The sequence below is a fragment of the Perca flavescens genome, chromosome 1 (genome assembly GCF_004354835.1).
Source record: "Perca flavescens isolate YP-PL-M2 chromosome 1, PFLA_1.0, whole genome shotgun sequence".
NCBI classification, from domain to species: Eukaryota; Metazoa; Chordata; class Actinopteri; order Perciformes; family Percidae; genus Perca; species Perca flavescens.
This window is the reverse complement of record NC_041331.1, coordinates 29,146,040-29,171,039: the sequence shown is the minus strand read 5'-3', so window position 1 is coordinate 29,171,039 and position 25,000 is coordinate 29,146,040. Positions and strand designations below refer to the sequence as shown.

The following is a 25,000-nucleotide window of genomic DNA, read 5'->3' as shown; positions in this document are numbered from 1 at the left end:
CCTCCTCTTCTGCTGAGGGCTGTGTGTCTTCAGGTATATCAAAATCCTCTTCAGCTTTAACAGCAGAGTCTGCCTCACTGCAACATTTCAGACAAATCACACACACATCTGTGCAGGAGTAGAGTGTGGCACCTATTTCACCTTGTGCATCACTCTCATTTTGTAAGCATTTCTTATTTACTATTACAGCAATCTTGTTTATGTATAGAATATTTAAAAAAAAAAAAACCAAAGAAGATATTTGGAAAATGTTATCTTTGCCTATCTATCACCTTTGTAGGTGCACCATTGCCGGATGTGTGTGTGCATTTATACGATTGGTTCTCTTTCATAATTTTTTTTACTCTTTTGAATTGTTTTCTGCCTACTCTATTTAAATGGGGTGTATAATGCATTTCATGATGACCCTGATTCTACAGAAAATGTTTGTTTTTTTTATTACACTTACCCTTGAGTTTCTGTTCCATTGTCTGAAGCTCCACTCTGCTTATCTGTGCCATGGAAGAAAAGAAAAAAAAAAGAATAAATTCCAGTTATTATCAGTATTTCTTCCGGAGACTATTTTGAGACATATTGTACAGATACACAAATGCACATAGAAGACACACAGATGTTACTCACAGCTGAGCTGCTGCAGGCGGTCAGCCTGTTCCTGGATCCTCTGTCGTCTCTGTGCTAACCGCGCATCCATCTGGCCAGACAGCAGAGAGTGCAAATCCAGTTCCAGTGAGTTGATCTCAACAACCTGTCAATCAACAAATTATCCTGAGTCAGCAAATGATCACCATCTGTCAGCTTCCAGCTGTTTTACATTTTTGCTCAGTGGTAGAGCCTAAAACTATTCCATACAAGCTGTTACTGATTATTATGACAGACAGTGTTTTATGTCAAAGTTGCCGTTTTATCATTACATGTGGTATTAATACACACAATGATCACAATATGACAACCATTCCATCAAATCTGGCTACCAAAACCTGAAGCCTGCCAACCAGCTCTCAAACTAAAACGGCAAACTTCTCTCGCAGACAGCCTGCTATTTGTCATACTGTCATCATCTTGGAAAGGCACAATTTAAAAGGTGCTCTAAGTGATGTGACACGTTTTTTTTTAGGCTACAACATTTTTTGTCACATACAGCAAACATCTCCTCACTATCCGCTAGCTGCCTGTCAGCTGAACACACTGTAAAAAAAAAAAAACGTGGTCTCTGAAGACAGCCCAGGCTCCACAAACGGCAATAAAAACAAACTGCGCCAACCTGCACCACGAACCATAACAAACAGTGTTCCAGCCAATAACCGACAAGAAGGAGCTGGTTGAGTCATGAACGCGCATTGTGGACAGCGGATAGTGAGGAGATGTTTGCTGTATGTGACGAAAAATGTTGTAGCCTAAAAAATGCGTCACATCACTTAGAGCACCTTTAAGGTTCTATTATATTAACTTGATTCATTATAGGGCTGGGCGATATGGAGAAAATCAAATATCACGATATGTTTGACCAGATACCTCGATATCGATACCGCAACGATATTATAGTGTTGACTATTGGTGCTTTCACAAAATATTTACACAATGAGATTTTTGATAAATAACCATCAGTAATGTGGATATTAGAGATGTTCCGATACCGATACCAGGATCGGTATCGGCTCCGATACTGCCTAAAACGCTGGTATCGGGAAGTACTGGAGTTTATGCACCGATCCGATACCATGTAATAAAGCCTACGTAAAAAAATATACGTTAAAGTAGTTTATTTATGTTCTTTTTTTCGTTATAACTGACAAACTGGAGAATAAAAGAAAGTTCTGGGGTATTCATTGTCTGTGTTTGTTGAGGTTTCACAAAGAGTTTAACCTGAGCCAGACCAACAATATATGACACACTGGTATCGGATCGGTACTCGGTACCGGCCGATACGCAGGTTCAGGTATCGGAATCGGGAAGCAAAAAAGTGGTATCGGGCCATCTCTAGTGGATATAATGACTAAGTATGTAAAGGCAAATCATAGAACAGTTACAACAGTCTGGTAAGTTCAGAAAATGACATCACTTTACTCAGTAACGTAGTCTTTAAAACCAGGAAAAAACAACACTTATGCCATATTACGATATCCAAAATCTAAGACAATATCTAGTCTCATATCACGATATTGATATAATATTGATATATTGCCCAGCTCTAATTCATTATTTGACATATTTGCTTTTATACGACAGTTAACAGCGGACATTAAGGGAACATATTTACTCATTTCTGACCTTCTCCCGTAGACACTCCACCAGGTTGTGGATAAAGAGGGTCATGGCCCTGTAAAACTTCAGCTGGCTCTCTGAGGAACTTTCCTCCAGAGTTTCCGCAGAGGTTTTAGCACTCTCAACATCGCACTCCATCCTCCTCAACTCTGCCAGCCGTGCTCTGTGCACCTCCTTCAAGGAGTCTAGTCTGGAGGGAGGGAGGGAGGGGGGGAAAGAGAGAGGGAGGGAGGGGGGGGGAAGAGAGAGGGAGGGAGGGGGGGGGGGAAGAGAGAGAGAGAGAGAGAGAGAGAGAGAGAGAGAGAGAGAGAGAGAGAGAGAAATTACAACGAGATGTAGAGTGAAGTAAGGAATACACCGGTATGTTTGATTACAACGCATGTACTGTTTGGCAATGGGGAGTCATTTCAAAATGTATTAGGCCAAATTATATAAACATCACGACATTTCAGACCAATATGTGAATCATGAATTTCATCACTATTATGTCAAATTGATGATGTAGTGCGACATCGAGAGGAAACTTACTTTCCTGTAATCCTCTTCTTGATCATTGAAACACTGATGGGAGGAAGAGTCTTTAGGGATCTGACCCCTGTTGATCTCTTGTTTTGTCGTCGTTGTCGTCTCTCTCGCCTGATGCTACTGCTGCTGTAGCTGCTGGAATCACTGCCAGATGGGCTCTGAGGGGAAGAAAAAAATGAGGATAAAGGATGACAAAGCTGCAGTACTCAGACGAGTAGTTACACTGATGGAAGACTTGAATCTTCAGAAAAAGAGACTATTCTGCCATTCGAGAGCACCCAGATTTACACTAAATGGGACAAGAGTTCAATACAGAAAGAGTGAGACACAGAAAAAGGACACTCGAAAGAGACAGGAAAACGTACAGAAAAAAATAAATGTAAGAAAATATGGGGGGAAAAAGTGAGAGGGCTTCCTCTCTTCCTACCTACCCGATCTCCTGTCCGTCTCTTGACTCCCTTCTCAATTTGTGTCTCCTCCCAAATTGTCTGCTCTTCTCCATCAGTTCCTGAGAGACTTCCATCACTTTCTCCTAGATTACAGAAACAAGAGTGAAGTACAAAAAGTACACTTCACATCCGCACAATTTGGCACAAGACAAGCAGAGCTTTTCATGCAGCCAGACGATCATAATTTAATTTTCAAACAGACCATTTTCGTTTAGTTCTGTTGCTACAATAGTCTGACAGTTGTACTAATTCACATGCTTGTGCCAATTCCATGTTTAACAAGATATCACCAATACAATCATTTCTCCCTGCCTCTCATACCAAGTTTCTCTGCAATCCTCTCCCTAATGCTCTTCAATCTTGGTGCAAACTCAATTCTTCTCTCATGATCATCTGGCTCATCATCATCATCCTCCACTCGGTCTTCTTCATCTTCCCTGCTGTAGTGATCCGGGGTGCTACCGGCGGAACTGTGGCCATCTCTACCCAGGGAAATGAATTCTTTCTGGGCTCGAGTGGCGCGACGCTGCCATCTGGCTGCCTTGATCGCTTCAGCATTAGGGATAACTACTGTAAAGACAAACCAACAGACAAATGAATGCAGGTATACACAAGGAACATGTACGGCACACACACACACACACACGTGTAAAAATAAAATAAAAATAATTCAATACATTGTAAAACAAAAAAAATACTTTTTTTAATCTGGTATTCAATAATGAAAACCTGAAAATTATTTGAATAATTCCATTCATAAACAATGCATTACAAGTGTCTTAAGGGGCCTACAACAAGGTCTGATAATGCCTCATTCACCCCAATGATAGAGCCAGGTTGTACATATTTTTAGGCTACACAAACTAAAAATTTGCAGGTAGCAAGATTTCCTGGTGTGTGTTTAATACAACTACTCCCTAACATCTGAGCAGAGCTTTTCATCGCTTTGAACTTTTCTGTGTATAGCATATAGCGATAGACCGATTTTGCCGGCCGATATTTGCGTTTTTACACTGCGTTCGCCGATAGTTTTTTCCCGGCATTATTTACAGACAGGCGTCCACAGGCAGCTCTGTGTTGCTGGAGACGCTGCAGTTCACGTGCAGACCATGCACTGCCCCTGCCCCACTAGCAGAGTGCTGGTGCTGGAAGCCTTGTCTTAAATTACAATACAAATACAAATCAAGCACTTTATTTCAGTGGCTACTTTTCATGTTTATTGTTTTCTTAAATTATTTAAATGTGTGTGACAAAGGACATTTTGTGATGACCTGATTATATCTGTCTTATAATATGTCAGCAACCAATGAATCATCAAGGCTGTGTTGTAGATGTTGATGAAAGCCTTTTACCCTCGCACAGTTAACCATATGCAGGGCACCCATCCATATGATGCACATTGCACACATAATTTGGGTGATATGAATGTAAGATGATTGCAGAAGTGACACTGATCTGTGTTTTTGTTTATTATTTTTAAAGAAATGGCAGAGCAAATTCCGAAAACAAATCCAGTGTAGCAGGGTTTACATTTTTATGATGTAAATTGAGGGAGAAAAGCAGTATCGGGTCCAAATATCGGCTCAAGAAAATATATATATATTTATTTTTTTCGGCCAGTATTGAGCTTATGGATCACGTTTGAAGCAAACGCGAGACGAAATATTAACAATTTACTGTGTTTAATAACTCTGAAATGTATCTGGATCATTGGCTAAGGCTGATGAAATAAATATATAAATAACACTATCGGCACTAAAAAAATAAAATCGGTCGATCACTAATAGCATAATTAAGTCTTATCACATCTTATATTACCGTTGTTATTGTAACATGTTTATCACACACACTGTATACAGTCACTTCAACATTGACCCCACGTTTATGAGAATGTTTTATTCCTGTTTTAACCTTTTGTTTTATTTGCTGGTTTGGTTCTCTGTCCATGAAAAACAAAAAACGACTTGAGAGTATCGTTAAGACATGTGGCAAGATTGCAGGCATCAACTTTCCCACTCTCTCCCACATCTACTCCAACAGAGTGGCAAAGAAGGCCCAATCCATTGCTGCTGACCCTAGCCACCCTTTGTTCTGTCAGTTTAAGTTACTACCCTCAGGACGTAGGTACTCCATGCCCAGATGCAGGTCCAATAGACTCAGAAACTCTTTTATCCCAACATCTATTTCCATTTTAAACAATCTGCCAGAACTGTTTTAAATGTATTTGTATTTACTATTGTGGTTTAGATACTGTGGGTATTTCATGTTTTGCTGTATTGTAGTTTGTCTTGTCTTATGTGTGTCTGCTGGCTGTACAAATAATTGCCCCTCGGGGACAATAAAGTTACCTTGACCTTGACTTCTCCATATCATGCAGCCCAAATGAACAATGTACTAGAACCTGTAACCTCCACACACTGTATGCTGACTTTGTCTTTTCTAAAACCTTTATCATGCACACACCAACAACCATCTGTGGATTTAAAACAGTTTTTCTCACTGACATACACACAAAACACATACCTGGTTTAGTAGCAGAGCGGCTGGAGTCTGAGGCTGAGCTAGCTGAGGGAGACCTGGCATCCACTTCGTCACTGTTATGGTCATCATCATCGCCATTTTCGTCGTCATCATCATCATCATCATCGTCATCGTCGTCGTCGTCATCATCATTATTATTATGGTGCAGAGCACGTGGTGAAGCTTGACTGTCATATTCTTGCCTGGGAGAAGCACATGGTGGGACACCTCCACCTGCTGAGACTGGGAGAGATAAGAGGGAGACATGCCACAAATTTCAAAGTATGATGATGTCGGCAATCATGATCTTATTATTGTCTAGGTAATTGGTGAAATAGGATTGCAATCTTAAATACTACTTCAGTGATAAAGACATGTTACTCTTGCAGGCTGACACTCCTAAAACATTTTCAACAAGTAAGACTTTTGTATATGCACCTCTTTGAAAACAAAATGTTTACACTAGACCAAATCTTCTTCGTCTCTGCTGATATGCTAATGCTTTACCCACCCATTTCCACAAATCACAAGTCTGCCCTCATTTATATAAATGCATAGACTGCATTAGTGTAAGCTAGGCTTTAAAAGGAAAAACTCAGGAGCAGCACAACTCATTTCACATATGTGAAGAAGATTTGGGAGACCTTGATGAATTACACAGAAGCATTTAATGAACACTCAATTGAGGAAAGAATTTAGGCAGGCAGTACAGTCTAACTACGATGTGTTATCGTGTCGTGCTGTCCCAACTCTCTGAAGTTCCTGTCTTCCTGAAGGTGTATTTAAACTCATGCTGGAGGCGTTTAGCTGAACCTTCAAAAGTAAACAAAAATATTGCGGGCACCCAAATATCTCAGCACAGACAAAATGTGTTATGCGTCTACTTTCTCTATGGCCTTGGCAGGATGAGCAGCACTGTCTTATCATACAGCTGCTACGTCTCCCGTCTTCCATGGAGACACGGAGTTGAACTACTCCTCTGCCTGAGACAGAGTTATGATGGTTATGTTGGACACTGACCTGAATGACATCTGGGTACCATTGTCTCAACTTACATGCTGCTGGAAATTCCACCACACTCGGTAGGTGTACTTAATAAGCTGGCTCCTGACATGTATTTAGTTTATATGTACAATGTGTTTTAAAGTAGATTTGTGTAGGTAATGCAACATCTATCATAGTGATCTGCTAGTGTGTCATGAGGGTCATGAACTGTCAGGTACCCACCGGTGCTCTGGTTGGTCTTGGCAGGTGAAGCCTCCTTCCTTCTTACTTGGAACAGTACAGCTTTATCAGAGGACTTCTTCAGTTTAAATGTTGGTTCTTCAGCTAAGACAGTAAAAACAAAATCAGAGATCCATGATCAAAAACCTGCTGTTGAGCCCCTATTGACTCAATATAACGTTACATCTATATTCTTTTTAGTCTTGTTAATACAACACCAATCCTCATTCCTGCTGGCAATTTCAGGCACATAGCTATATTTCTTTTGATTTTTATGTTGCTCTAACGTTTGTTACCACTTCTCGTTGAGTAACTTTAACGTTAAATTAAACGTGTGGCTGGGGTCCATCTTTGAAAAGATTGACTTCAAAACGCCATATTGACACTTATTTACGTTACCTTCCTTGTCGTCAGAGAAACTGAGGATGGAGTTTGTTTTCGTCTTGAACCCAAAGTTGTCTTTATTCCTCTCTTCGCTTTCTTCTGTAATTTCCAACGTCTCGTCGTCTTCTCCGTCACTGCTGTCCGGCTTGGAAGGCGTCGGTTCCCGCTTGGAGCTGCAAGTAATGCCGCGGCCCTGAGCCAGTTTGGACGGTTTATTTACCGCCGCTGGAGCTTTCTCATTTTCCTCTCCATCTCGTCTATTCTTCTGATCATCCTCCTCGTCACTGGAGTTCCCTTTTCTCTGCCGAAAGTTCCTCCGGGGCTTTTTATTGAACATGTTTGCTACACTAGTAACTCAACCACGGATGTATTGAACTCAACTGGTTTGTATTCTTAAACGTTCGACAATGTCGCAAAACGTAACGTAAAGCAGCCGCAATGAACTATGGGTTATGTCGTTTGCTTGTAGGGGTTAACCATGGAAAACACAGGCAACTTTCATTTAATTTTACATTATTCAGATTATTTAACGGCATTATCATACGGTAGTAAACTGTAATATAGGCCCTAACCTAACGTTACTATTTACAGGTAAAGCCCATAGAAATACATTTTATTTCCATATAAGTATAGGCCATCCTTATCGGGACCTACTGTTCTACTAGTATAAGTAACAGGTATAATATTTAGGAGACATTACTAATGTATGGTCTTGGGTAAAATGTCAGACAACATTGGGTCTGTCCGTATATCGACATAATGACAACGTTAGAGCACTCTGTAAAGTCATGACTTCAAATAAGAAAAAAAATTACTTTAAGTTAGTTATTGTGTTGCCTTCTCTCTTATCTCTCTCCCATCAATTGTTCCCCTTTCCCATCTGTTTAACTTTTATTCCTCCCTGCCTCTCTCCTCCCACTCGGTGGACGGTCAGACGTTATACAGCCACCGATCAGTCGTCGTCAGCCATGTTGTTGGTGTGACACACTCACACTGAGCTGTCAGCAACAGGTTCTCTGAGTAACACTGCTGCTAAACTTGAACATTTATCCAACAAATACTGCTCTCCTTGGACAATAAACCTTTACGGTGTGTCTGGGAAACCGTCCTGAAGTGGTGGATGATAACTTCAGGCCCCTCGGAAGCTCGGAAGTTGGTGTTTTTTGGCCGCGGTGAGAGAGGTACGCAAGCGAAACTGCTTATCTAAGCATGAGTGTAAGTTTAATAGTGTTGTGTTAATGTTTCTATGGATGACTTTTGGTTTTCACGTAAGCTTTTTTAATATGTACAGTTGTTTTCTTTTGATGTCTGTTTAGTTTGTCTTCTTTGATTTAGGAATATAAAAGAAACCTATCTTCAAAGATGGTTGATGCTCTACTGGGATGGGAGTTAACGTTAGGTTAGCTAGCTAAGTTATGATTTCATTGGATCATGGATGTTAGGTATTATCGATACCTAGACACGTACTTATGTACGGCGCTGTACGTTTATAAAGGCAGATTTGCAGGTCAGTCTCCTAAATTCCTCTCTGTTCAAACGAGTTGAGCAGGTTGCAGGTCTCAGACCGACTGGTGACAAGTGATCAGGGAATGTTACTCTATCAGTTTATCGTTCAGACTTACAGAGCGAGGTTCAAGTCAAAACATACTAATGTTTTTCATGTTGTTGTAATACCACCAGTGGAGTTTACTTACTTCTGACACCCAAAAATGCAGATTTATTTGCACCTCTCCCTCCCCATTTATTTCTCATCAAGTCCATGTGTCTGCATTTACTGAAGGGAAAATTGGCACAACTTACTTCATTTTAGAATTTAGAAAAAAATGCAACCTTTTTTTGTATACAATCTTTTTTTTATAAAACTTTAATTCATTCTGCATTTTTTTCTGCTTAAAAAAGCTATCATGTCAAGTGCATCTGCACAACATTAATGCATCATCGACATTTGCAAGTTTAATGTTGATGTCCATTCTAATGCAAATGTGATGGTTAAGCAGTCTCAGCGTTGCCTGACACCGATAACCAATAACCTGACTGAAATGTTGCATCTCTACAGTGAAGCCATAGACCCTAGAGCCTTTTCTTTATTCTCGTGACCATGGAGCAATTGTATTAGAGTTTTTCCTTGGAAAATAAAATTAGGTGAGAGACACCGATAAAACAGATGTTTCGGTACAGTGGGCGGGGTAATAATTCAGTTGAAAGGGCCTGATGTAAGATAGCCTACAGATTGAAGAGTCTGAAGATGATGACACCAGTATTTAAAGCAGCAAAATATTGCATTGGTCCCAATGATGTTAGTATGTTCATTTTTGCGTGAGTGTTCAGTTGTTAAAGTGTGGTTGTGTATCATTGCTTTGTCACACACGGTGATACACTCACTATGCACATAGCTTAGTACAGAGATGGAAGGCTTGACAAGCTGCTTTTTGCAGTGTGTCTGTCACTGCCGGGAATGTACTTTATAAGTAACATCAGTCTCGCTAGCCACAGTTTCCTTTTGCCTCTTCGTAATTTTAATGCTGAATGTGGGCGTTATTTGTTGTTCTCCACCTTACTGTAATTATGTTATTATTGCATGACAGAGAACCGATTAACCTAGTTTTGACATAATCGTAACCTCTCCTTTAGCTGAAGCATCCTCAAAGCGAGACAATTAATGGCTGCAAGCTGAGCTTTACCTCAGCCCTGTCTGTGAAGTGAAATGTCAGGGTTGCCAATTCCATTATTATTTATGCAGTGTTAACATTATCAGTATGGTTATAATAAGCTGAGTTGCCGATGTTCTTCATCACTGTCATGCTACTTGAGAACATCACCACTGTTACAAGTGTGACTTGGGAGTATTTGCAGCATTGCAATAACAGAGAGCAACTCTGGACAGGCCCAGTGTTGGTTTGTTATGGAATTTATTCAGCAGATGTAAGGTTTAACCAGCCTTTTAACTCCTCCTCCTTATTATCTTCTTCATTAAATCTTTAGTGAAGATGATAGAGAGGAAACACATGCACATATGCAAACACAGTACTTCCAAAAATATCCTGTTTTAACTCATAAAGTTCATACTATAAAATAGCAATTTATCGGAGTACTTTCTACAGATCTGTCATATCCTCCTGATATATGACAAATCAGGGTGGGTCAAGGCAGAGTAAAGGAGGGAGAGGTATGCCTTGCCTCTAAAGAAAACAAAACGCAGCACTGCAAACAGTGTTAATCAAACTCTATGTGAAACACTCCAAAAGGCCTTTGCATCACTTTCTGAGTGTATGAATGCCACTGTTAGGATATTTATGGCAGAGTGGGTGGATGCATTGTGCTGAAATACTTAACAAAGCCAGCTGAAGAGTTAGCTCTATGGTGGGAAGCAGTTGGAAAGACAGAAAAAAAATAAGAACAGTGAAGAGAGGGGATTGGAATGAGTGATAAAGCAGATGCACAGCCAAAGGAGCATGGGAAACTGTGCAGAGAAACAAATACACACAAAGAGAGTGAGGTGGCTGAAAATCAATCAGAGAAAAGGTTCATTGTGAAACATGCTTTCCTCAGTCTCATACATCTCTGTCTGGTTCTTCGTTGTGTTCTGTATTTCCTTCTGTCAATGTAAAATAGTCTATATGGCAGCAAGGGGCAGTAAAAAGGTGTGCACTAAACAGAGCATAAGGGACAAACCGACACGGACAGCTACTCTCACGGTGAGAGAAAAAGACATGAAGGGTTCAAAGCTGCTACTGAAGCAGCTAAGGTCAGGGACAGCCAGGTGTGTGTGTGTGTGTGTGTGTGTGTGTGTGTGTGTGTGTGTGTGTGTGTGTGTGTGTGTGTGTGTGTGTGTGTGTGTGTGTGTGTGTGTGTGTGTGTGTGTGTGTGTGTGTGTGTGTGTGTGTGTGTGTGTGTGTGTGTGTGTGTGTGTGTGTGTGTGTGTGTGTGTGTGTGTGTGTGTGTGTGTGTGTGTGTGTGTGTGTGTGTGTGTGTGTGTGTGTGTGTGTGTGTGTGTGTGTGTGTGTAAACAGAGCGACAGAAATGTCCCAGTCAGGAACCAGAGCAGATGCAGGTGAGGTCTGACCAACATAGCCAAGCCATAAATTAAAAACAAATTGTGTGGTGTTTCTTCTACCACCACACTCCAGTCAGGCATTAAGTGGTTCACGTTGACCTTGGAAAAAATTGTTCAATGCAATTCTTTTTTTTTAGTCCAAATAAATGTGAAAACTGAAAGAACATTTGACGGGCCCTGCACTCAGGCTAATTAAAAGGGACTGCACAGTCTTGCTTTGGACCAACATTCCCTTTTCACAGAAGACATTTTGGCTTGACATAACAGGAAAAGCACAGGACTGTTGTAATAATGGGCGATGCACTCCCTTTAGCTTTACTAGTTTCAGAGCCATGCCACTGTGTATTCCCGCTCACAGACAAGGCTTACTGATGCACTTAAGGCAGGGATCTTCAACAGGGGGTCCGGGACCCCTAGGGAGTCCTCAGAGTCACTGCAGGGGTGCCTCCAAATTATTGTTAATTTTTGAAAGTTTTTTTCAAAATTTAGACGTCTTAACATGATTCCAACATATTATTAGCAAATATAAATCCCCACTGATGATAGGCTTACTGGCCAATAATGTAGTCACTAATTAAAACATGATTTATAAAATCATGCGAACAATTTTAAGGCTATTTGAATAGCTTAGTATTCTATGCAAAAAAGGTATCTATAAATGCTTTAGGCTGCCCTAAAAGTTATTGTAGGACCAGATTAATATGCAACTTCATTTTATACTATATATGTAGTAGGGGGTCCCTGATCCGTCTCTATTTCAGTTAAGGGGTCCTTGGCTTGAAAAATGCCTCTGACTTAAGGGGAACAAGATCATCATAAATGGTGTTAATGACACCTGTGCTTTTTCTGCTACGGCCTGTAATGGATAATGTAAGCCTTGATTTGTCTTGTTAGAATCCACAGCTGAAAATAGGCTTAGGACTACAGTATGGCTAGCTGTGATTGTTCCTGTCACAGAGGCCTGTCTATTGTTTTAATTCTGCCTATACTGGGATTTTGATTCTAAATATGCAAAAAAATGTAGTAAGGCAGAGCTAGTCTCACTTTGCCAGACCCTTTTTTTCACCTTTTATTTTGGCAGGCAAGTCATTAAGAACAGGTTCTTATTTACGATGGCGGCCTGACAAGTGGCATAGCCACTTAGGGAAAGGGAAGGAGGGCTAGAAAATATGTACATTAGAAAGACATACAGTTTAGAAATGACATAAAATACAATTTGAAATACTACTATAGAAAGGAGGGGAGTCTGGCTACTCCACATAGCATTCGGGGATGGGAGGAAAATGTGCTCTGGTTTATTGGCATTTCTTTTAACCAATCACAATCGTCTTGGGCGATGCTAAGCACCGGAGAAAAGCTGCGGTGCCGCTGCAAAATGGGCTCGGAAGGAACTTGTTTTGGTGGAACATGTGTACGTTTAAAAGTTTTAGTCGTGCAACAGAAAACTCAGATTGGACAGATAGTCTAGCTAGCTGTCTGGATTTACCCTGCAGAGATCTGAGAAAAGGTTAAAGTGATGGTTCAGAGTAATTTCACCCTAGGGTCCTTTGCACCATGACCTCAAGCCAAACGCCCCCCCAGAAGCTTTTTTCACCTGGGTCGAACATTGGGAGAGTTAGCGTAGAGTAGCGTTATCAGCTGAATAGCTTAGCGCAGGCGCTAATGGATCCGAGAGTGTCTCTTGTACATTACCCCACTAATAATGCCCGAAATGATACCAAACTTCTACACTAGTACAAATAGGTTATGCACTCATAAAACGATGGATTGGAAAGTTTGTAAGTACACCAGAAGTTTATGTAAATAACACTTGCCTGCTGGCTTCTGCTCTCTGCTGTTGTTGTTGCTACCAGCAGTAAGACGAGTGCTTAGGAACGTCTACAAATTACCACACCGAAAAGACATGCAACAAAAATCTTTATTAATTTAACTTATTTTTTTAAGTAAGTGCTGTAGTATAACTAGCAGGATAAAAGTTATAATTGCGGTAAGTTTGGAGACATTACCTTATTTAATCATTAAATTAATAAATATTTTTGTTACATCTCTTTTCGGTGTTGTAATTTGTAGACAGCCCTAAGCACTCTTACTGCCCGGTAGTAACAACAGCAGCAGCAGCAGAGACGAGAAGCCAACAGGTAAGTGTTATTTACATAAACTTCTGGTGTACTTACAAACTTTCCAATCCATCGTTTTATGAGTGCCTAACCTATTTGTACTAGTGTAGAAGTTTGAAATCATTTCGGGCATTATTAGTGGGGTAATGTACGAGACACTCTCTGATCCATTAGCGCCTGCACTAAGCTATTCAGCTGATAACGCTCGAGGTCATGGTGCAAAGGACCCTAGGGTGAAATTACTCCGAACCATCACTTTAACCATAGTCCTCATTAGGGCTGGGCGATATGGACCAAAAGTCATATCCCGGTATATTTTGGCTGAATATCGATATACGATATATATCCCGATATTTTTTCCGCAAAGTGAGAGCAGTTCAGTCAAAGCCAAATATGACATGTCACATGTAGTTTCATAGAAACCGGCTATTTCAGTGAACAGTTGCAAAATCAAATTAATAAATAATAAACAGGTTTCTTCACCTGGTTCAATGCTCAGCTGTTCAAATAACAATAACATGTAAACATAACTACTGTATAACAACAGGAGTACCTTTTTTTTTTTTTTTTTTAAATCAAAGCACCATAAGGTTTGTTTTAGTTTTTTCCAACGTTTTAAATTGTTAAATGTTTCTTCTACACATTTTCAGCGCTTATTTCTACATCCCATATTTTAGCTGGCGGACTTGTTAACAAACATGACGTGTCTCAAGTCCAGGAATCAAAGCCAATCAAAGGAGTCATTTCTTTTTATATCATATAATTTTTTGGGGGCATTTTAGGCCTTTTATTATATAGGACAGCTGAAGATGTGAAAGGAGAGAGAGAGGGGGAATGACGTGCAGCAAAGGGCCGCAGGTCGGAGTTGAACCTGCGGCTGCTGCGACAAGGACTGCCTTTTTACATGGGGCGCATGTTCCAACAGGTGAGTTATCCAGGCGCCCCAGACAGGAGTCATTTGTTATTAAATCACAAGACTTGCTAGCTACTGCTACTACTTGTAGCTTTTTGATGGGCAAGCTTGTAGGATGAGGCAGAATTTGGTGACCTTTTAAACCTGCTGGGTGTATTTTTTAGTGTCACGTTACACAGATTGCAGTTACACCTGGCCGATGAGGCACCACCTCTTCATGACTGTGGAAGAGCTGTTTCGTTAACATTAGGTTGGGACCCAATATGAGTCATATGTCTATATATATACAATGACAACACCATGTGTGGGCACCATCTCAGCATTGGGCCAGACCTTGAAAAGTAGGAAGACACAGTGCTATCATAGTCGTACTCTGTCCAAAAATGATCAAACTATACCACTGATCTGACAGAAGGACTCTCCATGTTTGTACTTTTAGTAAAATGTAAATCCTCAAATGGACTACAAAACCCCAAAAACAAGCTAGTTGTTACTGTACAACCACTCATGTATTTTTTTATATTGTGGATTAAATGCAGCGTCACACAATAGTGTAGCTAGAGCTGGGAGGAAATCAAAGTCTTGCTTACAGTTGCTAGTCTCTCTTCATTACAAGAATGTAGTGTCCAGACTACACAGAATGTTGCGATCATGAAAACCCTAAAAAATTCAAACTTTGTGTAGTCTGTGAATGTATTACTTGTGTTTCTCCCTCTCTATGGTGCCGACTGTAACACTATCAAAACAGTGCATCAGGCTTTCATTCACAGCCACTTTCCTGTATCCTTGAGTCTGTTTTCCAACCTTGTTTTTAGTGGCTTTTAATAGGTCCCTGCATCACAGGAGAAGTACAGCTGAAGTTAGTTTCTGGAAAGGATTTGCATGAGATTTTGCAAAGCTGAGTCTACCACTAAAGTCAGTCACTTGTGCCAGCCAAGTCCTTCGGTCAGTCGGTGAGTTGGTCAGGCAGGCGTACAGTAAGAAAAGTCCCTCTGGAAACAGTAAACCTTAAAGCACAGTCCACTGCTATCTTTCACTTATTCATTATATTTCCTACAGTGTTGCATTACCAGAGGGTACACTCTAGAGCAGTGGTGTCAAACTCAACTTCCCTAAGGGCCACACTAGAAAATGAGAATCACATCAAGGGCCAGACATATAGTTTATTGCTTTTATGTCATGGGAAAAGTCAAATATCTTTGACTGTATTATTGCATGTTTTATATAGTCTACTCACTAACCGTTTGGTCGACAAAAAATAATGCCAAAAGCGTCAAAAATGTTGAATGAAACGTGGCAAAAAGTATTTGGGCCAAAATGTATTGTGAACCTAAATTAGGCCAGATCAAAATTAGCAAGGGGCCGGATTTGACCCGCGGGCCTTGAGTTTGGCACGTGTGCTCTAGAGCCTGACCAATACTGAATGGATAATTCTGTTTGGCTGATGTTAGCTTATCAATCATATCTTGTGTTGGCGTGTATGTTGGTCAAAAAAAGTGCTTGAAACTGTTAGAACTCGATACAGTGGTTTGTCTAGCAAACCACCGTTTCCTCCACTGTACTATGCAACACCTGAGATGTCAGGCAACTGTTAAAATTAACATTATTTAAGTAAAAGAAAGTGTGGAATAATTTTGCTTCAACTCTTTGACTAAATGTTGTGGATCTTTGCTGAAAATGTGTGTTTATATTTAGTACATACACAATTAAACTGGTCGGTCAGTTAGTGTAGTGCAAAGAATTGTCTTAGGCCGAAATAACGGGTTAAATGAGTTCAAGGCTGTGGCATTTTTTCCAAATAGTTAAGTAATCAGTCTACTTATGACCTGACTTCTTTGTTTTTCTACTGCAAATAATGCAGTCTTGTTGTATCTGTGTTGGGACTGCTGCAAAGTACATGACCTACTACTGACTACATTTCTTAATAAGAGAAGTCTCCATATGTTCACACTCATATTCCAGTATTTATTAAAGACTGCATATGAAGAACAATGAACGAGAATGAGGCAAAAACTGAAAGCCTGAGGATGAAGTACAGGAGGACTTGACCCAGGAGGAGTGAAGGAGAGAGGGAGAGCGACAGACGGCAGGCAGTAGATTAACCCTCCCTTGCGGTTCTCTGCCCTTGGAAGAGCATCGGTCAGACCGCGTTCACAAAAGCTACTCACGATCCCTCTCATTCTGTTTTTCTCTCTTTTTATCTTATTTATGTTGTCCTTTAACGCTCTGTTATTTAGCTTCCTAAAAATCACCTGTCGATTAATAATTCTTGTACTGTCCCAGGTCCCACCCTAGCTCTTATTTTCTGGGACATCAAAGCTGTTCCTCTGGCAAAATCCATGATCACTTCCTGTTAACTGACGTCGGATGAGGAAATGCTTGTGTCTGGGTTACTGGGCAGGAGGTGTTGAGAGGAAAGACTGGAATGTCTTTCCTCCGACTACATCATGTGAGTCTGACTGGCTGATGGGAGAGAGATAGTCATGGAGGAAGCAGGTGTTCAGCACGCCAGTAATGAAGTGAATGTGGAAGCTACAAAACCAACATGATGATTCAGTATTTGATGTTAGATACTCAGTACATTCAAAATGAAAGCTTAAAATGTAATCCTCCATAGTACATATGGCCTTCTGTTCTACGTCCTGTATTGAAGCAAAAGTTCACACTTTCCATCCCACAGTAAAACGTTTTGTGAGTTGACCGTTTCAACAGGTGGAACAGCCCTGCAGTCACAGATGAGACCTGTAAACATGCTGGCAAAGCCAACATTCTACAAGTCATTGGTCTTTTGTCAACACAGGGCCCATATATGGTACATTTAGTCTGTGGATACATACTGTAGTCTAGTACAGTACAGTACCCCCCGCCCGAAACCAAAGTTGAGGTAACTCTCGAGATAGAGCCTTACTTTCTTTTTTGATACAGAGCAGTTATCAGCACTGTTATGTTTCTCCTCCATGTTTCATTCATAAAATAGTGATGCCGTGGCGGCAGGAAAAATGAAGATACAACAAAATATATAGTTTTCATACAGACTTTTGTATACATTAGATATTCTAGTGTATTATCATTTGTTTAACATGTGCAAAACAATTTTTTTTACCTCAACCTCAAACCAGATAAAGACTCGCGCCCCCCCCTGTGATCTTTGCCGCCCCCCCTGGGGGTGCCCGGACCCCAGGTTGGGAACCACTGGTCTAGTACATTTACCATGCTGGGATCTACCACAAACGTTATCCTAAAGATTCCAAGCAATGTAAGAAAAAACAACACAGTGACAGAAGATGTGGTCTAATTACTAATGACTAAACATATACAAAGATTCAAAATAATAAATCGGTGAAGTTCTCTATTTCTGATTAGTTAACTGACTCTGTCATCTAACTACACTGCTGACAAGTCTTTACTGTAGTAAACTGACATTTATTAAAGATAATGGGGTCAGACATCTCCACCGTAAATGTAGTCACTTATCACCTAAAACGTACAAAGCATAACCTTGCAGAAAAAAGGGGCCTTCCTGCTACATAAAACAGGTTCATTCGACAGCAGCTGCATTCCCACACTTGCTTTGCATGTACTTGACTCAACAAGAGTGGGATTAAAGCATAATACTTACATAGAAAACAAAGAAAGGCGTGGGTGACAGAAAAGCAAGTTTGAAATCAGTGAAACGGTAGGGAAATGGTTTCTTTGATGGCAAAGTCGGTCGGTTGGTAAGTCCGTTTTCCACTTTGGTTCAGACTTAAAATATCTCAACAATAGCTGGAAGGATACCCATTTTATGTTTGACAGACATTCATGTCTCCAGAGGAGGAATCCTAATGGCTTTGATGATCCTCTGACTTTTCCTCGAGCAGTTTTGAGTGAGATTTCTCAACTATTGGATGGATTGCCATGACATTTCATCAGGAAATTGTAATCATTTTGATGATCCTCTGCCTTTTCATATAGTGCCATCATCAGGATAAAATGTTAATTTGACCATTTCTTTTTTTTAGTTTATGACCAAAAACCTGCAAAACAATTCCAACATTTCCATCAGCCTCAGCTGAACTTTGCAGACGTTAGCATGCTTTAACACACTCAAATAAAATGCTTATCGTCATTATGTTAGCATGCTGATTTTTTTTTTGCTGCATTTAGCTGTCTGACAGAGCTACTAGCATGGCTGTAAACTTTTAGTCGGCAATCTCAAAGCTTTACAGTGAACAAATGACAACACAAAACTCTTCTTCAAAATGTTTACATGTGTACAACATTTATCATTACTATACTGTTATGAGGTAAAACGACCACTTTCTGAACACTGTCTGATTAACACCAGCACACTAAAGTTAGTTGTTGAACTAGTCCAACATAGTACTGAACAGGGGTTTAGCTTATATTCTATATTGCTGGACACGACAGTGAGTGTAAATGCTTTCTCATGAGGGGTTATCGCTCTAGCTTGTGTAGTATTGGTGTCTGGCCACTACCATGGTCTGTGTGGATAGTATATTGGAACATGTCCCAGTAGTTAAAAAGCTTTGGGACGTGGCCAGAGTGCTCCTGACTGAAGAGAACAGGAGGAGCCCTGTTTGACTCTGCTGACTGACCAGAATCTCTCTCTGCCTTTTTTTTCTCTCCCTCCTTTCAGTGGCACCACTGCCCTGTCTTAGCTGCAGCATTGACTGACTACTGACTGACTGGCTGTGACTGTGTGTGTTTTGCAGATGGCCTCGAGCAGTAGCTGAGGACGGCGACGGGAGTTCCCCCTCTGTGCCTCTGCCACCTGCAAAAATGAATGGTAAGACCGTGTGTGTGTGTGTGTGTGTGTGTGTGTGTGTGTGTGTGTGTGTGTGTGTGTGTGTGTGTGTGTGTGTGTGTGTGTGTGTGTGTGTGTGTGTGTGTGTGTGTGTGTGTGTGTGTGTGTGTGTGTGTGTGTGTGTGTGTGTGTGTGTGTGTGTGTGTGTGTGTGTGTGTGTGTGTGTGTGTGTGTGTTTGTGTGTGTGTGTGTGTGTGTGTGTGTGTGTAGATCTGCTGAGGCCAACAGTTCTAGTAATAATCCCCAATTTGGTTTGTGTGTGTGCAGCTGCACATACATCTGTCTGAACACACACTGTTGTAGCCATTTGTCTCTTACTGTTTGTACGAGTGAGGTTGTAATCTTAACAGCTTCACTGTCCTCTGCACCAGCAGTACATTTGTTGTGCTCTTTGGTCACATTAAAGTCCATTTCTTTCCATATTCTGACCCCAACTTTGTTTATGGTGCCAGTCACAGGACTGAAGTTACAGTACTGTGTATGTTTTGTTATGATGAAGGGAACTGTCCATTCATTGTGTCTGCTGATGGACTGTGGAGTAAAAAACTGATGTGTAGTCGGCCTCAGTCGAAGTGTTGTTCTGCCCTCCTGTCTGAACAAAGTGACACAGTAACAGTGCGCTTCATTATCACTTTGTCAATATCAGTGCATTCCCAACGCCTGACTGCCACTGAGGATGGCCTCGAGGTTCTCTCTCATTTTGTGTGTGTGTGTGTGTGTGTGTGTGTGTGTGTGTGTGTGTGTGTGTGTGTGTGTGTATATAAAGTGTATGCTAATTTGCTTTGCTCACTTGTGTGTGCGTGTAATGTACACTTTTGTGATTTATTTAAATGGTGAGAAGGTAAAAAAGGTTGTGGGCCTGTTCAAGGAGCGGTTTTGCTGATTAGACCCCAGATATATATGTACTGATATAAAACCATCTCTTTTTATATCCGTAAAGTTAGATAACTCTGCTAACAGACCAATGTGACTAGGCTGACATTCTCTTTATCTAATGATGATAGCTATTAGGGCTGGGCGATATGGTTGAAAACTGTATCACAATATAAGTTTTTCATATCGGTCGATATTGATAATTATTGATATTTTTTATGACCTATTTAAAATAAGGACCAGGAGAAAAATATATTAAATTTAAACATTTTTATTTTAAACTTAACCCTGCTCTGATTTATAATCCCCTCAGTTGTAAAAGCAGAAATGTCAACACAACCATGGAAAACACTCAAATAATTCAAATGTAAACAGGTCTAAAATCACAAGAACACTTAACAATTATCTCTTAACATTAAGGTGCAAAATTAAAGAATAAGTAAGAAGTGCTTAATAAAGTGTCATAAAATAGTGCAAAGTGTTAGCTAAATATAAGAAACCTGAGAAGGAACTATTTTCTGCAGGTTTAGTGCTAAGTTGGTAACCTGGCTTCTGGACAGTGCTCAGCACGTCTGCCTTCGTTATTTCTTTGTAGCGTTTAGTAAGGCGCTGATGCGGAGTACCTCTCCATGGTGGTCTGCTGCTTGTGCCGTGTTGCAGCTGCAGATGTTGTTGGACGTTGATGGCGAATACGGCTGTGCTCGAAAGTGTGAGCGCGGCTAAAGTGGTAAAACAAGTTTATGGTATTACCAGTGTTGGTCTGACGACATTGGTCTGACTACGGTCAGACTTATAAAATCCCCAAAACTACGATACTGACTTTTCCTGTTTTATCAACGATTTCCTCGCTCGCTGCGGCACTCACTTTCCACTCCACGCCGGTTCTGTTATTGAAGAACACGAGACAGCGATGTGGCGCAACCAAACATGATACTGTTACATGATTGGCTGTTAGAGTGTCACTCCCCACGTTGCTAGGTTGTCAGAGAGTGAGGGCCTTTGTTCATGCAACCAAACTTGATTCACAACCTCTGGTTTCTTCTGATGAAGAAAAACAAGTTATCAAACGTTTTATCGACCGCATTTTCTATTGATATTGATTATGTGTCTATCGCGATACATATCGTTATCGTTTTATCGCCCAGCCCTAATAGCTATGTCCCATGTTTGGTGCTTCAAACTTTGGAATTTCTTCATTTATCTCTCTAGGTGGTCCAAGTGTATGGGCTATCACTCCTGAGGAGAGGGTCAAACATGATCAGAAGTTTGACACCCTCTCCCCATCGATGGGCTATGTGTCAGGTACGCACACTAACACACGCATCATCGCACAGACTATTTGTGCATCACTATGTACAAATAAAGCACAGTTACTTCCTAGCATCACAATAATACACAGGCACATTTAAGTATAAGTAGGTTGACAGGCTCAGGTGCTCAGGCAATTATACACACACGTGATGCAGGCACAAAAATAGTATTGGATAGTAATGTATTGAATGCAGACACATTTTTCAGTTTTGCATGCAGGAAAATCTCATGTTTTTGTTTTCCCTGTTTCTTTCCTTTCTGTTTCTTTCTGTAGGGGAACAGGCAAGGAAGTTTCTCCTCCAATCAGGACTGCCTGCTTCAGTTTTGGCTGAGATATGGTGAGAAAGAAACACACACACACACACACACACACACACACACACTCTCACGCTCAGATTTTTGAGCGATGAGTTCTCTAGAAGTTTTCACTGAAATCTATACTTGAAACACTAGATCTTACAGTGTAACACTCTTTGATGAATCTCTGTTTCCCCTCTGTCTCTCAGGGCTCTGGCTGACATGAATAAAGATGGGAAGATGGATCGGCTGGAGTTTTCTATCGCAATGAAGCTCATAAAGTTAAAACTCCAGGGTACACCACTTCCCTCAGCACTGCCAATCATCATGAAGCAGCCCCCAGTGCCTGCTCCCAGCCTCAATAACCCCACCATGCCCTTGTCCAGCCCAGCCTATGGTACAGTATTATTATTATTATTATATACACTGTATGTGAATGTTAGTTAGCGAGGAACTTAACTGTTCAAAATGTGTCTTTTGCTTAAACAGTCACAGCCTTAAACACAAAAAGACATGATGATTTAAAGATGTAAATGCAATATAAAAAAAAAAAAAAAAAAAAAAAAAACTCATTTGGGGATTTCAACAACTATTGACAAGCTAACCTAAAGTGTGTCTGAATGATCTCCATACATGTTTGTACACATGCATATTGACTGCTGTGTCATCTGATTGGATTACTGTGTGTGTGTGTGTGTGTGTGTGTGTGTGTGTGTGTGTGTGTGTGTGTGTGTGTGTGTGTGTGTGTGTGTGTGTGTGTGTGTGTGTGTGTGTGTGTGTGTGTGTGTGTGTGTGTGTGTGTGTGTGTCCTAGGTATGGCTTCTGTGCCGAACATGCCCCTGATGCCCGGGACAAACCTTGCCATGTTGAACCCTATCTCCATGGCAACCCCTGGACTCTCACCTTTGACACCAATGACAGGCTTCTCCACTTTGGTTCCTACAGCAACAGGACTGAGCCCTCTAATGGCCTCCACCGCCACCAGGCCCCTGATGCCCACCGTGGGAAACGCCACACTGCCAAACGGCACCATTGGAATTCTCCATCCACTTCCAGCTGCAGCTTTGGCTACTGGTACAGGGGATTTTCATTTCTAACTTTTATTTATGTTTCCTCCTCCTCTCCTTTTTTTTTTCTCCCCACGCGTAGTATTGTGTATCTGTCACTGTGTCATAAGGAGGGTCTCCTGTATGAGTAAACGCATTCATCTGTCCTTTGATTATCACTTGCAAGTTGCTTATTTTCTCGCAATGCCAATGCTCTGAGAGTAAGTATTGTGAATGTGTGCAGATAATGAAATATTTCTGAGGGAAAAGGAATGAATCCTGGCCTGGTTTTGCAGAGTCAGATCTCTCGGTCTCATCACCATACAAACACCCTCACTGTCTTTGGCAAGCTTGGCTTGCATGACACTATATACTGTCAGTATACTGACCCATTTTAGGGCTTCTCTCCCCTTTCTCCCTTTCTAAAAATTGCAATTAAAAAAAATCACATCAAGATTTTATGTTTGTGGTTAATGGCTTCCATAAAATGTCATCATAATATTGCAGATAATTATAGAAAAAGTATGTAATGGATACATGTGTTGGCTTTGTATTGTCAGGCGTATCTCGCTCTGCATCCCTCTACTCCTCCCCGCTAGGATTCTCCTCTTCTGGTATGAACAAGGCCTCATCGCTGCTGGACCTAGGATCTATCAGGTAGCACACACAAAAAACACACACCGAAATTCAGAAAGACAAAGCAATTTCCCCTTTTACACAATCGGTGCCTCATTTATCTTGTCGGCCTTTTCTGAAGTGCAAAACACACCGGTCTTCCTGAAGTTTTGGTGCATTCATCTTGTGTTTTTGTTTTGCCTCTGTTTGTCTTTTTAGCTCCACTTCCTCATCCCCCTCTGTGATGTCCGCCAATGCTACTGTTCCCAACGACTGGGCTGTGCCACATGCCTCCAGACTCAAATACAGACAGCAGTTCAACAGCTTGGATAAACAAATGACAGGATACCTCAGTGGTACGAAGTGTGTGTGTGTGTGTGTATATGTTTGTGAACAGTGTGGTAGTCGTACAAAACCAAACTTTGCCTGGAATGCAGGCGTGGATGGTCATGAACAACAGTCACTGATGATTTCATAACGGTTTCCTCCTTTCTTTCTATGTGTGCAATTCTAAGGAAGTAAAGGCTGTGGTTGTGTTCAGACACAGGGCGGAGAGAGGAAATCAAAGAAGGCACAGATGCTTTAACAATTTGCAGAATCGGCATTAACAGTCATTAGAAAGTTTTTTCAGATCCTGATTCATTCACAGGCAACACGTGACACACAGCCAAGGATACACTTGCCTTATCATTCTGTTACTGCAAGCCTTGCTGGACCTGTGTTTCTCAGTATGGCTATGTTCAGAAGATTGTGTCATCTGGCAACTTTCAAGCGCAGAAACTAGAGCGAAGATGGACTCTTCTCTCTTCTGAAGAAGAGAATTCCTCATGGGGGAGACAGAAACTGCGCACTATAGCTTTAACCAGAAAGGTCCCATTGAGATACATCTCTTCTGCCAGGGAGTCAGGTCAAGATGGACAGAAAAAACTAAAGTTTCATACAGACAGGGACATATAAGATCACAAAAACATACCTAAACACAACAGACACAAAACATACAGGAATCAGAGGCATAAAGAATCACGACAAATACTGCGATTATGCACAGAGCCGCCCTCTTTGTTCACCTGCCTCATTTTAGTTTAATGAGTTAATGGGCACATACTGGACAGGTCCTTATACATATATACATATATACATACATACATACATACATACACACACACACACACACACACACACACACACACACACACACACACACACACACACAACCTGGACCTTTTTCTTTCTTCTGTACATGTGTACTATACAGGTGTTCTGACATGTGTCACTCTTGTTGCCAGGTCAGCAGGTGAGGGGTGCCATGGCGACCACGATGCTGACTCAGTCACAGCTAGCTTCCATCTGGTGAGAAGTGTGTGTGTGTGTGTGTTTACGTGTTCGTACATGTCCTATGGTTGTGTGTCAGTGTTGTGTTTAAGAGCCAGAGTGTCATCCGATACCAGTGTGTCATATATTTTATTATCTTTTAACAGCTGTATACTACTATCCCTGTATGGATGTGATATGATTTCTATCTTTGTTGTCTGCAGTTTGACAGTCAGTTATAACTAAAAAAGAACATAAATAAACTACTTTTAACAATGATTTTCTTTAGGGT

At 40.9% G+C, this 25,000-nt stretch overlaps 2 protein-coding genes across 2 annotated transcripts in view; one reads left to right on the top strand and one right to left on the bottom strand.

Moving 5' to 3' along the window:
• The window catches only part of gcfc2 (GC-rich sequence DNA-binding factor 2), a 13,093-nt gene extending 5,334 nt beyond the window's left edge, over positions 1 to 7,759 (bottom strand). The window contains exons 1-10 of the mRNA XM_028575425.1: positions 7,380 to 7,759; positions 6,984 to 7,085; positions 5,760 to 5,999; positions 3,558 to 3,806; positions 3,219 to 3,319; positions 2,791 to 2,945; positions 2,269 to 2,452; positions 622 to 745; positions 449 to 491; positions 1 to 77 (exon numbers count right to left, since the gene is read on the bottom strand). The exon at positions 1 to 77 is cut by the window's left edge and continues 21 nt beyond it. Of these exons, the coding sequence (XP_028431226.1) occupies positions 1 to 77; positions 449 to 491; positions 622 to 745; positions 2,269 to 2,452; positions 2,791 to 2,945; positions 3,219 to 3,319; positions 3,558 to 3,806; positions 5,760 to 5,999; positions 6,984 to 7,085; positions 7,380 to 7,701 (1,597 nt within the window). The 5' untranslated portion in view covers positions 7,702 to 7,759. The remainder of the gene's footprint in view (positions 78 to 448; positions 492 to 621; positions 746 to 2,268; positions 2,453 to 2,790; positions 2,946 to 3,218; positions 3,320 to 3,557; positions 3,807 to 5,759; positions 6,000 to 6,983; positions 7,086 to 7,379) is intronic.
• A 357-nt stretch (positions 7,760 to 8,116) lies between these two features.
• itsn2b (intersectin 2b) overlaps positions 8,117 to 25,000 on the top strand; it is a 39,347-nt gene continuing 22,463 nt past the window's right edge. Inside the window, exons 1-9 of the mRNA XM_028574348.1 lie at positions 8,117 to 8,545; positions 19,164 to 19,237; positions 21,338 to 21,430; positions 21,714 to 21,777; positions 21,946 to 22,133; positions 22,550 to 22,810; positions 23,343 to 23,439; positions 23,617 to 23,753; positions 24,684 to 24,747. Of these exons, the coding sequence (XP_028430149.1) occupies positions 19,231 to 19,237; positions 21,338 to 21,430; positions 21,714 to 21,777; positions 21,946 to 22,133; positions 22,550 to 22,810; positions 23,343 to 23,439; positions 23,617 to 23,753; positions 24,684 to 24,747 (911 nt within the window). The 5' untranslated portion in view covers positions 8,117 to 8,545; positions 19,164 to 19,230. The remainder of the gene's footprint in view (positions 8,546 to 19,163; positions 19,238 to 21,337; positions 21,431 to 21,713; positions 21,778 to 21,945; positions 22,134 to 22,549; positions 22,811 to 23,342; positions 23,440 to 23,616; positions 23,754 to 24,683; positions 24,748 to 25,000) is intronic.